The sequence below is a fragment of the Balaenoptera acutorostrata genome, assembly GCF_949987535.1.
Source record: "Balaenoptera acutorostrata chromosome 3 unlocalized genomic scaffold, mBalAcu1.1 SUPER_3_unloc_1, whole genome shotgun sequence".
Classification (NCBI taxonomy): Eukaryota; Metazoa; Chordata; class Mammalia; order Artiodactyla; family Balaenopteridae; genus Balaenoptera; species Balaenoptera acutorostrata.
In genome coordinates this window covers 1,221,756-1,240,204 of record NW_026645489.1, presented here as the reverse complement: position 1 = coordinate 1,240,204, position 18,449 = coordinate 1,221,756, and the positions used below count along the sequence as shown (strand labels likewise).

Sequence of the window (18,449 nt, the reverse complement as noted above, 5' to 3'; positions counted from 1 at the left end):
TGCTAAAATTGATTAGCAATCCCCAAATCAATACTCACAGCACTTTCACATCATTCACAGACATGCAGCGGCGGTGAAAAATTTGAATTGCCCAACGCTAAGGTCAAACAAGGCTATGTTCTAACTTATTTCAGTTCTCATACTGTAAACAAGTGTCCTTTCCATGGTCTACTTAGTGTCTCATTTTTTACATTTTTGTATTTTTGTTGGAGATTTCACTGTTTAAAATGGCCCCCAAGCAAACCAATATATACAGCATGGACAAACAAGGTCCTACTGTATAGCACAGGGAACTATATTCCATATCCTGTGATAAACCACAATGGAAAGGAATATGAAAAAGAATGTATGTATGTGTAAATGAATCACTTTGCTGTACAGCAGAAATCAACACAACACTGTAAATCAACTGTACTTGAATAAAATAAATTTTTAAAAATAAAATTAAAATTAAAAAATAAAATGGTCCCCAAGCATAGTGCTGAAGTGCTGTCTAGAGTGTCTAAGCACGAGACCGTGATGTGCCTTAGAGGAAAAATATACATATTAGATAAGCTTCAATCCGACATGAGTTATAGTGCAGTCGGCCATGAGTACAATACTTATGAATCAATAATATATAATACGGTGTCCTTAAATAAAACACACATAAAACCAGGTTATATATTGATAGGTTGAGAAATATATTGTGACCAGAGGCTCACAGGAACCTAAGCCTGTATTTCCCCTAGGAGCAGTGGTTCAGTGTATACTAATTCAGCATTCACAGTGACTACATAATAAAACTACCCCAAATAACAAGAATCCACTGTACTTTGAAAGTGACACCTTTATGCATGTAAAACTAACAAGACAGGGCAACAGAGTTTGTTCACCAAAATGAACTACCATTTCCCAACATATAGCATTATTCCATGAGAATACTCAATAAATACGTGTGTCAAGTAAATGGTTCAGAAAATTAAGCGCTCCAGTTTTATGGCAAAGACCCCTCCAGTGCAATATTCTTCCCCAGCCAGCACAAAGGCAGCCCATTCCTTTGTCATTAGCTGGAGCACATGGAGGCAGCCATTAGAAGCTTAAGCGCCCAATCACCGGAGTCAGAGAAGAAAAACGTTCAGCAAGTCTGGTCTTACGTTGCAGTTCTCATTAGTGTACAACTGACCCCTGAACAACACAGGTCCACTTACACAGGGATTTTTTTTCAACAAATATATACTACAAGATCCGAGGTTGGCTGAACCCTCGGAGGCAGAACCTCAGATACTGGAAGGCGACTGTAAAGCTACGGAGGGAATTTCGACCGCAGGGAGGGTCAGCACTCCGAATTCCGCTCGCACTGCCCCCTCCCCTCCGGAGGCCCGCACCTCCCCACCTTTCAAGGGTCAACTGTATTTTCCTTCAGATTTCGTCGGCTTTCACGACGTTTAGAAAATAACCTGTGACCACACATTAATACCAAGCACGAACAAATGTCTCAATTTTATTTAACATTTTTAAGCAACTGTATAACTCTTTCTCTGATGCACAATACCAAAAAAGTGCAAAATATTCACCATAAGCATGCGGTTATGAAAGTGAATACCCACAATGGGTGCGTCATCAACTCAACTAAGAACTTTTGCACAGTTAAAGAAGCCACAGCGTTTTCTGAAAGTTTGCTGGACGTAAACAGCTGCTCTACATCTTCTCCCACTAGTGTCTTCGGGACTGGTTCATATTGCTCCGCATATACCCACTGCGGGTTAAGAAGGCGGTGAAAAACACCGCGAGGGCAATAGCCACCGCCTGGAAGAGAAGATGAAAAACGCTGTTAGCGACGGCGGCTTCCGGGAACAGTCACTCGCTGCCGAACGAAAGAAAGAACGAAAACCGCCCGAAACGTTTTGAGGAGTTTGGCTGTTGTCATCGAAACGGGGGCCTGGTGAAACCTAAAAAGCGGGAGCTCCCTTCCTAGGCGACCCAATAGAAATTTTTGAGGAAAACTCATTTTCCTTCTCATGGCGCCCCAGTTCTGACCTTTGAACTCTGGAAGCTAGACGCTGCCCACGATTTCCAGCGTTTTAGGGAAAATACTACGTCTTGGCAATTTAGAGGGCGGTCGAAGGTGGCATATTCTGAGATAGGCAACGACAGCTCTGCCCCTCGGACTTCGCGCCCATAAAAGGTACCGACGACGAAGGCTCGGTCCTCTGAGGCCCGCGCGCTCCTCCAGGTCCCCGCTTCCCGCCGCCTCAGGCCCAACCCCAGCGCCCTCACCGCGACGCCGCCCCGGCCCCCCACCGGGCCTCTGACCCCTCCAACTGCGGCCCGGCCACCGAAGCCTCCCACCCGAGCGGCGGCCGCGTCCTCCCCGCCTCGGCCACGCGCTCCCGTCCGTCGCGTCCCGCCTGCGCCGCCCCAGCGGGTGGGACCCAACTCACGATGGTCGACGCGGGGCGCTGGCGCGGAGGCGCCGAGTGCACCAGGCGCTGGCCAGGCTGCAGGACCGGCTGTAGGACCAGCAGGGTCACACGACGGCGAGGAAGTACGCAGACAACCGGCAGGCGCGGCATGACTCTCGGCTGAGGCGAAGACGCGACACTCGGCGAGGCGAAGACGCGAGGCGAAGTGAGGTGAGGTGAAGTGAAGCGAAATGACGCGAGGCAAGGTTTGGGCGCGCGAGCTCCAGAACTGGGCGGGCAACTGGTCTGCGCAGGCGCCCGGGCCACAGGGTGGGGGGGCCTGCTCCCCTTCTGCCCGCTAAGCCACGCCCCTGCCACGCCCCTTCCGCTCCGCACCCTGCTGTGCCCCGCCCTCTCACAAGTCCTCCCCACTCCCAGTCCTTGTGCACCTCGTCTCGCGCCGCACGTGCAATACCCCCGTCCCGGTGCCCCTAGGCCCTGCTTCCTGCCCCTCCCACAGTGCCCTCTCCCTTACCTACCTTGCCCAGCCCCCCAGCGCTACAGCACACAGTATCTCGATTTTCTGCTGGTGAGGTGCTGAACACCTCTGTACTTACTTCCCCTTATCTTTCATTCCTCCCTACCTATACCTCTCAACATGCCATTACTTATGTTCCTGTAATTTATAACATTTATACTCTGTTCTCTAATGTTAATTACATTTTCCATACATTGTCTATAACTTAATTCCCAACATTGAAAACCAAGAATAAGTATCTGCTGTGTGCTGATGATATAAAAATATTCATGGCAGGATCAAATAGAGTGTTTGGATCCAGTAAAGAAGGTGATATAATTATATGTCACTAGACTTGTAGCTCTTGAAGGAGAAATGGAATATATTGTGATTTTCAAATTTAATACTATAATAATCCTATATCTACTCTCTAAGATGATCTAGTTTCTTCACACTATTTCACTTTTAGGCTTATTGCACAACCAGCATTCCAGGGTTTCTTTTAATTGCCTTGTTTCTACTTCCTGAATTCTTTCTCTGTTTTTGGATTCCTATTTCATTTTCCTGTAGTACATCCTTAAGCACTTCTTTCAGGAAGGGTCTGTGGTTGATAAATTTCCTCAGTCCTTGGAAGTCAAAAAAATATTTTGCTCCATACTTAAATGCTAATTTGGCTGAGTATGAAACTCTGGGCTCAAAATCATTTTTCTTCAGGAATTTTAAAGCCATTATTCCCTTGTTTTCTAGCAGCTAGTGTAACTGATGTGAGCCAATATAATTCTCATTCCTTTGATGTAGCCTCTTGTTTCTTCTTGGAATCTTTTTATCTTTGGACTTGTGAAGTTTCTCCAAGTTAGGGCTAGATATGGTTCTTTCTTTCATTCATTCATGAGACTTTTTAATTTGAAGACTTGGATCTTTCTTTAGCTCTGGGAGATCTACTTCTATGTATCATTTATGTCTTTCCCTCTATTTTCTTTGTCTGTCTTCTCCTTGTGTCTTTACATGGGGTGGCAAGAGCAAGGGAGCTCTCTGTGGTCTCTTTTATGAGACAGAATACCATTCACCAGGGCTCTACTCTTGACCTAATCATCTCCCAGAGGCTATACCTCCTAATACCATCACATTGGGAATTAGGATTTCAACATATGAATCTGGAAGGAACATCAATATGCAGTCCATTGCATTTAGTAAAAAAAAGAATGCAAAACATCTCATTAAAAAGTTTTAGGACTTCCCTGGTGGCGCAGTGGTTGAGAATCTGCCTGCCAACGCAGGGGACACGAGTTCAAGCCCTGGTCTGGGAAGATCCCACATGCCGCGGAGCAACTAGGCCCGTGAGCCACAGCTGCTGAGCCTGCGCGTCTGGAGCCTGTGCCCCGCAGCAAGAGAGGCCGCGACAGTGAAAGGCCCGCGCACCGCGATGAAGAGTGGCGCCCGCTCACCGCAACTAGAGAAAGCCCTCGCACAGAAACGAAGACCCAACACAGACAAAAATAAAAATAAATAAATAAAAACAAAGTGCAACCAATAACACATCAGTAGATTTTGAGATATTAAAAAAAATAAGTTTTAGTTCTTAAAAATTATCATCACAAGAAAAAAAATTTTGTAACTGTGTGTGATAACAGATGTTAACTAGACTTATTGTAGAGATCATTTCTCAATATGAAACCGCACACCTCAGTTGGGACTTGAACCCACAATCTTCCACCTGAAACCACACAACTCGTCTCCGGACTTAATGAAGCTCAGGTTCTTTATGTTTCAGTGCAGAAGGAATTCAGCGAGAGGCAAACTGATAGGTAAGAAGTAGATTTATTAATATCCTTTGTAAAGAGGTTGCAGGAACATGGGGCACGAGAGGATGGTCATGTCCCAGGTCTCAGGTGAGTTCTTGGGGTGGGCCACCAAGTGAGGGTCCTTGGCTTCTCGCAGGAAAGCATTCAAGAGCAAACTACAGTAAAGGGAAAGCAGAGATACACATTCCATAGACAGAATATGATCTATCCCAGAAGGTAAGGGCAGCCCTGGGAGATACACCCTCCATGGACAGAGTATGGGCTGTCTCAGAAGGTGAGAGCAGCCCTGAAATATGGGGTGGTTAGTTTTTATGGGCTGGGTAATTTCATAGGCTAATGAGTGGGAGGATTATTCCAACTATTTTGGGGAAGGGGCGGGGATTTCCAGGAGTTGGGCCACTGCCCACTTTTTGGTCTTTTATGGTCTGCCTCAGCACTGTCATGGCACTTGTAGGTGTGTCATTTAGCATGCTTATGTATTACAATGAGCATATAATGAGGCTCAAGGTCTACTGGAAATTGAATCTTCTGCCATCTTGGACCTAGTAGCTTCTAACCAGTTATTGTTGTGTCTTCAAAGGCTGTGTCATTCTTTTAATGGTTGTGCCCTGCCCCCTTCCCTCTTGTCTCATTTATATACAAATAGCAAATCATTATATTATACACCTGAAACTAAAATAATGTTATATGTCAATTATATCTAATTTAATTTTTTAATTTTTACTTATCTTTTTACTGAGTATACTTGATTTATAATATTATATTAGTTTCAGGTATATAACATAGTGATTCAAAATTTTATAGATTATACTCCATTTAAAGTTATTAAAAATAAATAAATAAAGTTATTATAAAATATTGGCCATATTCCCTGTGCTGCACTATATATCCTTGTAACTTATTTATTTTATACATAGTAGTTTGTATCTCTTAATCCCCTACCCTTCTTTTGCCCATTGCTCTTTCCCTCTCCCCAGTGGTAACCACTAGTTTGTTCTCTATATCTGTAAGTCTGTTTCTTTTTTTTATATTTACTACTTTATTTTTTAGATTCCACATGTAAGTGACATCATACAGAATTTGTCTTTATCTGACCTATTTCACTTAGCATAATACCCTCCAAGTCCATCCATGTTGTTGCAAATGGCAAAATTTCATTCTTTTTTATGGCTGAGTAGTATTCCATTATATATATATATATATATATATATATATATATATATATACACCTCACATCTTCTTTATCCATTCATCTGTTGATAGACACTTAGGTTGCTTCCATATCTTGGCAATTGTAAATAATGCTGCTATGAACATTGGGGTGCATGTATTTTTTTGAATTCAGTATTTTCATTTTTGTTGGATGTATACCCAACCGTGGAATTGCTGGGTCATATGGTAGTTCTATTTTTAGCTTTTTGAGAAACCTCTAGACAGTTTTCCACAGTAGCTGCACCAATGTACGTTCCCACCAACAGTGTATGAGGGTTCCCTTTTCTCCACATCCTTGCCAACATTTGTTATTTGTGGTGTTTTTGATGATAGCCTTTCTGACAGGGGTGAGGTAATATCTCATTGTGGTTTTGATTTGCATTTCTCTGATGATTAGTGATGAAGAGCATCTTTTCATATGCCTGTTGGCCATCCATATGTCTTCTTTGGAAAAATGTCTCTCCAGATCTTCTGTCCATTTTTTAATTAGCTTGTTTTTTTTTTTGATGTTGAGTTGTATAAGCTGTTTATATATTTCGGATATTAATCCCTTATCAGTCATATCATTTGCAAATATTTTCTCCCATACAGTAGGTTGTCTTTTTGTTTTGTTTATGATTTCCTTTGCTGTGCAAAAGCTTTTAAGTTTGATTAGGTCCCATTTGTTTAGTTTTTCTTTTGTTTCCTTTGCTTTAGGAGACAGATCCAAAAAATGTTGCTATGATTTATGTCAAAGAGTGTTCTGCCTATGTTTTCTTCTAGGAGTTTCATGGTTTCCAGTCTTACATTTAGGTCTTCAATCCATTTTGAGTTTATTTTTGTGTATGTTGTGAGAAAATGTTTTAATTTCATTCTTTAACGTGCGACTGTCCAGTTTTCCCAGCACAACTTATTCAACAGACTGTCTTTTCCCCATTAGATATTTTTGCCTCCTTTGTCGTAGATTAATTGACCATAAGTATGTGGGTTTATTTCTGGACTCTCTATTCTGTTCCATTAATAAATGTGTCTGTTTTTGCACCAGTACCATACTGTTTTGATCACTGTAGCTTTGTAGTATAGTCTGAAGTCAGGGAGCATGATACCTCCAGCTCTATTCTTCTTTCTCAAGATTGTTTTGGCTGATAAAAAAAAAAAAAAGGGCTATCTACTTCCATAGTTTAGGGGACAGCAATCTATGGCCCACAACCTGTTTTTCTAAGCAAAGTTTTTTGAAAGTCACACGCAAAGTTTTTATATTGATTGCATACTGAAATGATACAATTTTGGTATATCTGGTTAAAAACAATACAGTATAAAAATTAATTGTACCCATTTGTTTTTAGTTCTTTTAACATAGTGACAGAAAGTTTGAAATTACACATAGGTTTCATATCAACCCAATGTTCTCTTGGACAGCTCTGCTCTAGAATCTTACCCTGAGCAATCAGATCCTGCATGAATGTGCCTAGCTACCTCCCTAACCTCATCTCCTTATCTTCACTCTCCTCTCTGTACATCATGCTGAGTCACACCAGTCTCTTCAATCTACATGGCTTCATTCTGTCTCACTTACGGGTCCCTGCCTGAGAAATCTCCCCTGGACATTCCCACAGCTTACTCACTTACATCATTCCATTCTTGTACTACCCTGCAAAAATACAGCCCTCACCCTATTCCCCATGGCTCTCTTTCCCCTTCTCTTTTCCCATCTGCACATGGTAACTGTGTGTCTCCTTCACTAGGAGGTGATCACTGCAAGAGCAGGAGTCTTGTCTGACTTGCTCACCCCGAAGCACCCCAAGAGGCACCTCACACATGGTAGGTACTCAATAAATATATGTTGAATGCATGAATAATGAATGCTCACATCTCTTTCTCTCTTTTCCTTCCCTACTAAAGACACTGTCTGGAGAGAGTAGCCTCTCCGACACAGTAGAAATTGACAACATAGGCAAGGGAGGCACTAGATTGTGAAGAGAGGGAATGAATGCACAATGGCACATTTCAATATTGGTCACCTGTTTGTAGCTGTGATATGGGAAAGCACAGCTGGACGAGAGATATTAATGTATAATTGTTCCCAGACGTTTCTCTCCCGCTATGGGCCAAAGAAAACTCGAGTTTTGCCTAGTCAGTTTCTTTCTCTCCCTCATCCTTCAAGATGAGATGTCAGAACTATCCCTTTGAACTCCTGTAATGCAGAATCAGGAGGAAACAGAAGGGGCAAAGGACAGGAAGCTCAAGACACCATTGGGTGCAATTTTCTGAAGAGTTGAAAAAAAAGTGTTGCAAAGAATTGCACTGTGTGAGTAAAGTAGAAGGAAAAATGAAAGGGAATTTTTAGACAGAGTGCTGTAGTCGATATATCCCATTTAGGACATCTGAAAAATTGAAATAAAAAACTTGAAATTTTGAAACTGTTTTGGGGTGACAAACTATATATCTCAATTGACATATCTGAGCCTGGACCACATGGTTGATGATTGTATGTTTAGACCATTTACATTAAATGTAAATAAATGTGAGTAATAAGAGGTGAAGTTTATCATATTAAATTTTTTTAAAGATCCAACTATATACTGCCTAAAGAAAACCCCCTTAAAGATGAAGATATAGATAGACTAAAAGTAAAAAGATGGAAAAAGATATACATGCAAATATTAACTACAGAAAGCTGGATTTGCTATACTCTCAAAGTAAATGTCCTCGCAAAGAATTTTTGCACAGATGAAGAGAGACATTTCATAATGAGTAAGGGATCAATTAATTAGAGGACATTAAATTCCTAAATGTTTATGCACTTAATAACAAAGGTTCAAAATAGTTGAAGAAGAAACTGATAGATGCAAAAGAAAAAATAGACAAATCTAAAATTATAGTTGGAGAATTTAAAACTCCTCTTTCAATAATGTTTGTTTTCAACAAAACAAGTACACAGAAAATCAGTAAGGATATGGAAGACTTGAACAACACCATCATATTGAAGTAACTGATGTTTATAGAACACTCTATTTATCAGTACCCAAAAACACATTCTTTCCAAGTATACATGCAATATTTACCAAGATAGAATATATTCTGCGCTATAAAACAAGTCACAATAATTTGAAAGGATTGAACTCATACACAGTACATCATTTGACGACAATGAGATTAAATTAGAAATCAAAACCAGAAAGGTATCTGAAAAAAATCCTCGAATATTTGGAAATTGAACAACACACTTCTAAGTAACCCATGGGTCAAAGAAGAAATCACAAGGGAAATTAGAAAATATTTTCAACTGAATGAAAATTAAAATACATCAAATTTTGTGGGATGTAGCTCAAGCAGTACTCAGAGGGAAATTTTTGGCATTAAACGCATGTATTAGAAAAGAGGAGAGGTGTAGTTAAGTCTTTCATTTCTAATTGTGAAATGCGAGACTTTGTTTATTATTAAAGACTTTCTTTCTTTCTCTCTAGATAGGAGACTGGAGGGAATACTGGAAAGATGTTGGACTTCAACATCCTACAAATCTAGGTTCAATTCCTGGCTTTGTTATTTTTTAACTGTGTCACATTGGGCCACTTACATCTTCTCTCAGCCTTAGTTTCCTCACTTGTGAAACTGAATTAATAACACCTATAGTTCAGGAATACTTCAAGGATTAAATGTGCCTTTGGTACACAGAGGGTCACACAATGATATGCTTTCCCATGTATCACCAACAGGGGAGGGCAAATTGTGGGTTAGGGAACAACAAATAGTCAAAGTAGATCTAAAGTGCCATGTACAATACAGGGGTAGGGAAGTAAGAGGTACAAACTAGTAGGTATAAAATAAGCTACAAGGATATATGTACAACATGGGGAATATAGCTAATATTTTTAATAACTATAAATGGAGTATAACCTTTAAAAATTGTGAATCACTGTATTGTACACCTGTAATTTATATAATATTGTACATCAACTATACATCAATAAAAAATAAAAATTTTTTGAAAACAAAAACAAAAAGGAGAACCATGTAGGAAAGTTGCTAACCCTGAGACACAGAATCAGCTATCATATTGTTAGAGAAACTCAAACTACGGAATGACCTAAATCAAGATATATAAAGCCCAAGTAATGAGATAATTTCTACCCTTGTACTTCTTTTTTCTGTAGTACCTGCCTTACCATAAAACCCTAGACATTTTCATACAGTTTTCTCTGATTGGTTATTTTTTGATTCCAATGTTGTTGACCTCTGGCATAGTCTGTAAACCTCTTTTAGTAGCAGTAGTAGTAGTAGTAGTAGTATTTAACCCTTCTAAAGCACCTATTATGTGCCTGGAACTGCTCTAAGCACTTCACAAAGTATTAACTCTCTTAATCCTCCCATACCCCTATAAGGTAGGCCCTATTATTATCCCCATTTACAGATGAAGAAACTGAGGCACAGAAAAATCAAGCAAGTTGCCCATAGTTATATCAGTGGTTCGGGAGCTTTTTCTTTTTTTTTTTTTAACATCTTTCTTGGAGTATAATTGCTTTACAATGGTGTGTTACTTTCTACTTTATAACAAAGTGAATCAGTTATACATATACATATGTCCCCATATCTCTTCCCTCTTGCGTCTCCCTCCCTCCCACCCTCATCGGGAGCTTTTTTAATCTCAGGAACTCCTTAGAGATTATTGATGCCTCTAAAGAGCTTTTGTTTATGTAGGTTATAACTATTAATATTTACTATATTAGAAATACTTAAGTATGTAAAATATTTATTAATTCACTTAAAAATAGCAGTAACAAGCCTATCACATACTAACATAAACAACATTTTTATGAAATATAAATATATGTTTTTTAAATAGTGAGATGAGTGGCATTGTTTTACATTTTAAAATCTCTTTACTGTCAGGCTTAATAGAAGACTAAACTACCTGAAAAAAATAAAAAATAAAAATAAACTACCTGGATTCCACATCTGTTTTTGTGTTCAATCTGTTGTGATGTCCCATGTCATGTAACCTCTGGAAAATTCCACCATACGCTCTCCAGAGAATGAGTGAAAAAGTCAAATATCTTAGTGTTATTATGAAAAGAATTTTTATTTAATTGTGTGTTTTTAATGAAAATAACGGTGACATTGTGGGCCCCCTAAAAGGGTCTAGGGGACCCCTAAATCCCCATAGTTTGAGCACCAGTGTGTTACATAAGTCGTGTAAGAACTGATTTAATACAGCCTGTCCCCACTTCCTGGCCACTGTTGATTGGTTTGGAGTTTGGCTCCTGCCTCAAATATTGGGCCAAAGCGCCCCTCTCCAGGGATGTTATGCTTGGGATCAGCAGACTGAAACTCAGACTCTTTTATGCAATGAATGGTCTAACTTGGGAGCCATGTTGTTTTTCAACCCACAGAGAAAGCCCTTCCACGGTGAGTTAATAATGAAGCCAAGCTGTTGAAAGCAGCAGAGGTAAGCAACAGAAGGAACATCCTGACCAAGTTCAAATCCCTGGTTCTCACTGTTCCTGAAGCTCTGATACTTTCCTGTCCCTGAGTTCTGGGCCACTCTTTATTTTCTCTATGATAAATCCTGCTTTGGGCTTAACTAATCGGAGCTGGATTTCTATCACTTGCAACCCAAAGAGTCTTAACAAAGGCTCTGTTAGTCAAGTCTTTTTTTTTCCTCAGGTTTTCCCCCACTTTTTAATAAAAAAGTTAACAAAAATGCTGAAGTAAGCTAAGAAAGAGCTCTGTAAGAGACAAGCCTGGCTGAACTAATCCGAATCATGAAAAGTTTAGACTGGGGTGCAGCTTATGTGAGAATCAAGCCTCTTAGGTCTTTCTCTGTGACAAAAACCTTAAATTACTTATGACAGTGTCAGTAAATCTGACTCCAAATTCAGCCACAATGCAATTAAGCTCCCTGCCGGCCCACCCCTACCCCAGGAGGTGGCACTTTTAGCTTCTCAAATTACAGGTACAAACAAACTTCCTCCTTTGATATCCCCAAGTCACAAGAGACTAGCACTGTTGACTTAGACCTCTCCAATTTTCAATAAAGGGCTTAGTGAGCCCCGGATTCAATATATTCTCAGTGACCTACAATGTGGAACCTTCCTGCTACAGTTATATAAAAGGGCTTGATTAGAGCTATAGCCTAGAGATCAGGTTTTTGAGCTCTGTGTATACAATGAAAAAGAAAGGCACACTCGCCCACTTCTTTTTAATGCGATTTTTATAAATGTTCATGCTCTAAATGAACTGGTGTTAGGGTTCTAGAAAATTATATAATGTACTAAGACTGCAGTACCTCAGGCTCAAACATCTTCAATTCTCTCCTCTCTAGAAAAAACTTTTAATTGCTGTTCCAGGACCGAAGGTCTTTGAGGAATGCAGTGCCTCTCTCTGGGTCTGTTTGTGTCTATCTTTACAATTGCATGACCTCAAAGAGAAACTCAAGAAAGTGGCAAGAGCAGAGAGCTGCAAAGGTGCGAAAAACACTGAGAGTTATGCAACTGGTAACATCAGTAACACACTTTTGAATTGAAAGCACAATGCTAATATAAGATCCAACAAAAGCTGCCATCCATTATTACAAAGAATCCTGAGAAAGAACTGCCCTTCTGCAGTTCAAAGGATAATCTTGGTGTTCCAAGTTCACTCTTTTAAATTTGTACAACATTATTTTTTTAATAGAGTCTTTCTTCAAAAAAAAATTATAAGCGATGAAAAGTTTTAGTTTTCTTACATCTCTTTTTCATTTTTAAATCCGACATTCCTCTTCCTCTCCTGAGGCACACCCAGATATTCTTCAATGGATTTCTGTTATGCTGGAGTGAAGAGAGATTGTCGGTTGGAGCCAACGGATCAAAGGTCAGACCTCAGCACTATCCTTTACTAGCTGAAGAGCTTTAGATAAATTAAGTATGATAATACTTCTCTTAGAATGCTGATATGGAGGAAATAGAATTTTCCTTTTCTTCATGATTTCAAAAACTCAGCTTCTATATTGTATTTCCAGAAAGATGAGCCTAGGGAGAGGCTTTGGTGGATCGTTACGTATGGTAGAAAAATGAAGGATCAGATTGGAGTAACAGAAAATGGGGTGACATTCACTGATGGAGGGAGCAGGGAGTGGAAGAACAGAACACTTGATTGCAAGTGACAGAAATGTACTGCTTTTATCCACCTCCAACTAGTTTAAGATGAAAAAAGGGGAGTTAGGCAACTTAATGGCTCATAAAAACTAAAAGACCAAGGATGGATTGGTTTAGGCCACAGCTATGCCCAGGAATTCAAATGATGTCAGGGCTTCCATTTTTCTCAACTTCTGTTTCTTTCTGCTTGTGGTCCCCATTCTCTCCTATTGCTCCTGTCTTTCTCCTTATAGCTAAGGAGGACAATTTACATTGTCCTTTAAGGTCATAATTCCAGAGAAATAGATTAAGAACAAACATCTCCTAGGAGAGCCTGCCAGAAATTTCCAGAATAGATTCTCATTGGCTGGCTTGTGTCACATGCCCACCCAGATCTGTCTGACTCTAGAACCCATACTCTTCACTGCTCCTGAATACTGTCTTAGCACTTTTTTAAAGAAATTATTTTTTAGTCTGTCTTCCTATTAGAGTCTAAGCTCCTCAAGGGCAAAGAATCATTTATTTTTTACCCTGAGCATCTAGCATTGTGCTTGGCACATGGTATTGGAGGCTTTAAAAAAAATGTGTGTAGGACTGAACTGAAATAGACAAACCTAAACTCTGACATATGATGTGTAAACCAAGTTAATTCAGTATCTAGTAAGTACACCTAAGTGGTATGATAAGAAAACACAAGGTAGATGACTTAAAGGGTGGAAAAAAATCATGGAACACTTACGCATGATTTCTGTAAAGGTAAATCATACCGAACTAGCATACTAGAGTTCTCCTAGTGTGCAGATAAGACAAAAGGACAAGGTGAAACCAGCAGACCTTTTTTGACTTTTCAAAAAGTCTTTGATAGATTTACACATCAAAAGCTTTTAGAAAAATGGTGTTAACCCTCGGATTTTAGAATGATATTGTTGGTATTGTTTTAATTTTGTTTGTTATATTATGTTTAGGAAACAGAATCAAAATCAAGCAATGAAGGTTAGGAATAAATGAGAAAGCGTAAATAGTGGGGACCGATCTTATTTCATGTTTAATAAATTATCAAGAGGTGGTTTGGACAACGTAATTTTTAGTTTGCATATAACAGCTCTTTCAGTTAATGCAGTATTTAGCTGAAGACAAAGGCAAAATAATAGAAAATAATGGTAGGTGCCTTGAATTTAAATAAAATTCAATTGTGCATTTAGGGGGAAGTATAACAGTACAGGGGAATTGGAGGTGGGCACACAGAGCCAAACCGTTGCTCCAACTAGATGGGCCTATTTCCCTTGCATTTTTTCACTTTTCCATGCACTTCTTGTCTCCTGTCCACACGTGTGCTCAGTTGAAGAGCCCCTTACCAGCTAGATGGGACCTTTTTTTTGGACAAGGGAATACTACAATCTCTGCTACAATCTCCAAACCTTCGAGGATTGGGGTTGGGGAGAGATGCATGGGGTGAAAGGGGGAGAGATGCATGGGGTGAAAGGGGGAAAAATGAAATAACACAAATTGGAAAGAAATAATCTTTCCAAGGAAGTAAGGAGGTGATGAATGAGCACAAGAAAGATACATCAAATCTAAAGAAAGTCCATAGAAAAGTAACGATCATATTCAAAGAGATAAAATACTTCCATTGAAGGATGTTAAAAAAAAAAAACTTAAATCTTCCAACCAAATGCAAAACGTATAAAATAATAAAGGACCAAGAGATGGTTAAAAACACATCACAAAATTGGAAATTGCTCTTATTCTTTTAAGCTTAGAGATGGTTTGAGAGCAACAAAAAGACTTGGTGGCATGACTTGGAAAACTTGTTTCTCAAAGGGTGGGGAGAGATTGAAAATGCAAATACTTTAAAGGGGGTTTTAAATAAATTCCCAGAGGACAAATATAGGATGTATTGCTAGGGCCTGTCATAGAACTGTGAGAGATAATGTGTCTGATGACCAGGGTCAGAATGTCTGGGTTCTAGTCTTGTCTTGCCTACTTACTAATGCTGCATGTGCGCCCCGGGGCAAACGACTTAGTATTTTTGAGCCTATTTCCTTAGCTGTAAAAGGGCGATAATAATACCTGTCCTGACTACCTCAAAGGGCGGTTTTGGTGTTCAAAGGAAGCCATGCATTTACCAGTGTTTTGCGAACTGTAAGGTGCTCCATAAACATAAGTGTTTTTGTTAGTGCATCGCTAAACTTACTGCGAACTCCCAGACAAGGGGCATCTAGGGAGAGCGATTTGGCTCTCCCACGCGGCGACTGTGTTTTCATCAATCCTTATCCCACGTTTATGGGGGTATCTTGCTGAGGAAAACTTTTCGGTGTCTGATGAAAAAAAAACAAATCCACTATACAACTAGCAAGGTGGTGTCTGTAAAAGTACCATACAGACAGGGCTTAAGATAAACTGCCAAGAAAACGCCAAGACTATCAAAAAGGACTTCTCCATGGAAGCGCAGTCTTCGCTTTACGAAAGATGCATCGTGAGCGATAGATCATGATGCCGGCCGCCGAATGGAAACATGAATTGGTAGAACCGGTCGTGCGGTAACGTAGTTATTATAATTCCACTCTGACAGATTTAACGATTTGCCACAATTCCCCGGAATAAGCAAGATGCTGCAACGAGCTTCAGACTCCGAGCGGAGAGCGGGAATAATGCGCGCGCACTCGGCTCCAACCGATCCCGGGTCCCGTGAACGCGCCTCCCCGGCCAGCCAGGGCGCGCGCGCCGCCGCCGGCCCACGTGACCACGGGCGCGGCGGCGGCGGGGATGGGCGGGGGCTCGGGCCGGCTCCGCAGCGCCGCGCAGGCGCCCCAGGCCCGCGCCGAGCCGAGCCCCTCCTGCTCGCTCCAGGCGTCAAAATGGCGGCGAGGGAAACCTGGAGAAGCCCCGGAGCCTGAGCCACTGACAGGAGCGGAGACGGGAGGTGGCGGCGGCGACGGCAGGAGGAGGATGGCCGGGGGCGCTGGCGCCGGTGCGGACGGCGGTGCAGGCGGCGGCGGCGGCGGGGGCGACGGCCGCGGTCCCAGCGGTGGCAGCAGCAGCAGCGGCGGGAGGAGCCTCCGGGGTGAGTGTCCCTCGATGTCTCTGAGGCTGTGAGCCGAGGCTGTTACCGGCGCGGTGCTGGGCGTCCCGACGAGGAAGGGGCTGTGCGGGAGCCGTGGGGGCGCAGGGCTGGGGCCCGGCCGCCGCGGGGGGCGCGGGGCCGGGGCCGGGGAAGGGTTACTGGTCCGTCTGGCGCTGAGGCGGCGGTGGCAGACTGACCGGTCCCGGTGCGCTGCGCGGGGCGGGCTGGGCAGTGCGCCGCCGTCCCGGGGGCAGAGGCGCGAGGTGTGGCGCTTGGGGCGGGGAGAGCGGCCCGAGGTGGCCGCGGCGGCGGCCCGGCCGGCTCCCGTCTCGGGGCTACGAGGGGCGGGAATCGCCGCTCCCAGGACACCGGGAAACCGCTCCCGAGACTCGGGCGCGTGTTTACCCGGCTGCGGGGCTGCGACCGCCCTGGGGTGGGCGTGAGAGCTGCCGGCCGGAATCAGGGGTCGAGGAGTGCAGGCCTGTGGACGGCTGCTCCCCCGGGGAGAAGTTAAATTGTCCGGGTAAGTTACTGTTTCGGGATCAAACTGGAATTGCGCTTTGACAGGTTGGGAGAGAGACAATACGGAGTCTTTGGTAAAGGATCCTGTGCTTGGAGTACTTGAAAGGCTAAAAGCGTGCATTTTTCAATGTCTCATCATTTGCATAGCTGTTTATTAGCCTTACCCCGAAGATGAGAACTTTCTCACCGTTTGGGGGGAGAAGCCCTGAGTGTTGCTTCTGCTTTGAACTACAATAGCATCTCTTCACATACCAGCACAGATAATAAGTACTCTGGATTAGGCCTAATTTGCAGAAGCAGTCCTGGTTTTACCAGAGAACTGTTTCCTCTGCTAAAACATCTTACTGTAATGAGGAAATAAGCAATTTTACAGAATTACTTCGTTTTTTCAAGTAGTAGAATCTTTTGTCTCTGAATAGCATCCATTTCTTTTAGATTGCTGAAATCAATTACTTTCTCCCGGAAATGTGGAAGAAAGATTTGAAATTGCAAGAATCATACATGTTAATGGCAGCTGTGATTAAACTTGTCCTGGAATTTTGAAGTCAGAAAAACCTTTAGCGATCTGATGTGACTTGTTTTAGAACTGGGAAACTAGGCCCAGGGAGATGAGTGACTCGCTGTGGGTTCTGCAGCTGGCCAGGGATTGGACCAAAACTAGGATCTAGGCCTCTCTCCGCCCTATTTAGAGAGCTCTTTTCACTACACTCCTGAGCCTCGTATTCTTCATTGATTGCATTCTTCACCACCATCCTCATCCCTGGGTCTTTGTACAATGTAGTTGAAAGGAGAAATCAGAGAGAGCGCCTCACTCTGATTCTTGACAGTTACTGTCAGTTACCACAAGTAACTGATGAAGATTTTTTTCCCTGACCTGAATTTAATAAAAACCAACTGACATTTTTCATTTAGAGTTTTCATAGGTCTGTGACTGACTGTATTTCTGTCCAGTTATAGCATTGCTTATTTATGCATGCATTCAGTAAAACCAGTATTCTGTCCCACAAAACCTAACTACTATATTGTTTTGTCCCTCATTACCAGCATTTAAACAGGTTCTTTGTATCAGGCTCTAATTTTAGGATTTAAAACACCTGTGTTGTATTTGCCAGGTTGTACCACCTGGTTTCCACATAGCCACTTGAGTCACAGCAGTTTTCTGTGTTGTGTGTCACAGGTTAACCTTCAGAAATACAGTCATGTCAAATGCTTCTGATTTCATATTCTAGTCATTGAGACTCACACACCAGAGTTGTACCTTGTGTTAGTTACACAGGTAATTATTGAAGATCTGCTTTGTATTTTGCAATACTAGGTGCTACAGGAGAAAGAAACAAGTGAAATATGTAGACTTTGCCCTCAGAAAAGATAAGATGTACCCCTCTGAGTCTAGAAAACAATCTATCAATACAAAGAATGCTGTTCGTGTTCTGGTTAGAGGGAGATGAGTGAGGCCCCAGGAGTCTAAATAACTTCCTGGAACACTTGGGACTTGAGCTAGCTTCTGTGAGGGTTTAGATTTACAGAGAGATTGGAGCAGTTACTTTGTGAGGGAAAAGCAAGAGTGTAATGTGGAGATTAGCTTTGGGGGAGGGTAATAGAGAGGGAAACTAGGATGGGCTGACAACTGAATTTCCTTGGGAAGACATTAGACAGTTGAAAAGATATGTTTGTAGAAGGGGTTGAGTACCGGATTGAGGAGATTGGGATTTTTATCCTCTTGTGCAGGATATGGGGAGCCTTTGAAAGTTTGGAGGCCACACATTAATATGATAAAATTGCCAAGACGCACCTGTCAGTAATCTGTTGGTTGAGTTAGAATGAGAAGAGAGTGGAATGAACCAGGGACAATAGTAG

At 41.9% G+C, this 18,449-nt stretch overlaps 2 protein-coding genes across 3 annotated transcripts in view; one reads left to right on the top strand and one right to left on the bottom strand.

Annotated features, from left to right (window-relative positions):
* Positions 1-1,469: 1,469 nt before the first annotated feature.
* On the bottom strand, positions 1,470-16,713 carry LOC103010006 (uncharacterized). The gene is made up of 2 exons (XM_057539221.1): positions 15,201-16,713; positions 1,470-1,788 (listed from the first exon to the last, which is right to left on the bottom strand). Exon 1 carries the CDS (start codon positions 16,711-16,713, stop codon positions 15,631-15,633), a length of 1,083 nt encoding a protein of 360 aa, XP_057395204.1. The 3' UTR covers positions 1,470-1,788; positions 15,201-15,630.
* BTBD7 (BTB domain containing 7) overlaps positions 15,932-18,449 on the top strand; it is an 85,475-nt gene continuing 82,957 nt past the window's right edge. For both annotated transcript variants that reach the window (XM_057539163.1, XM_057539162.1), the window contains exon 1: positions 15,932-16,070. The gene's annotated coding sequence lies outside the window, so the exon portion shown is untranslated. The remainder of the gene's footprint in view (positions 16,071-18,449) is intronic.

Coding starts and splice junctions, on each gene's coding strand:
- LOC103010006 (XM_057539221.1), bottom strand. CDS start 16,713: ATGCACGCTTTTAGCCTTTCAAGTACTCCAAGCACAGGATCCTTTACC.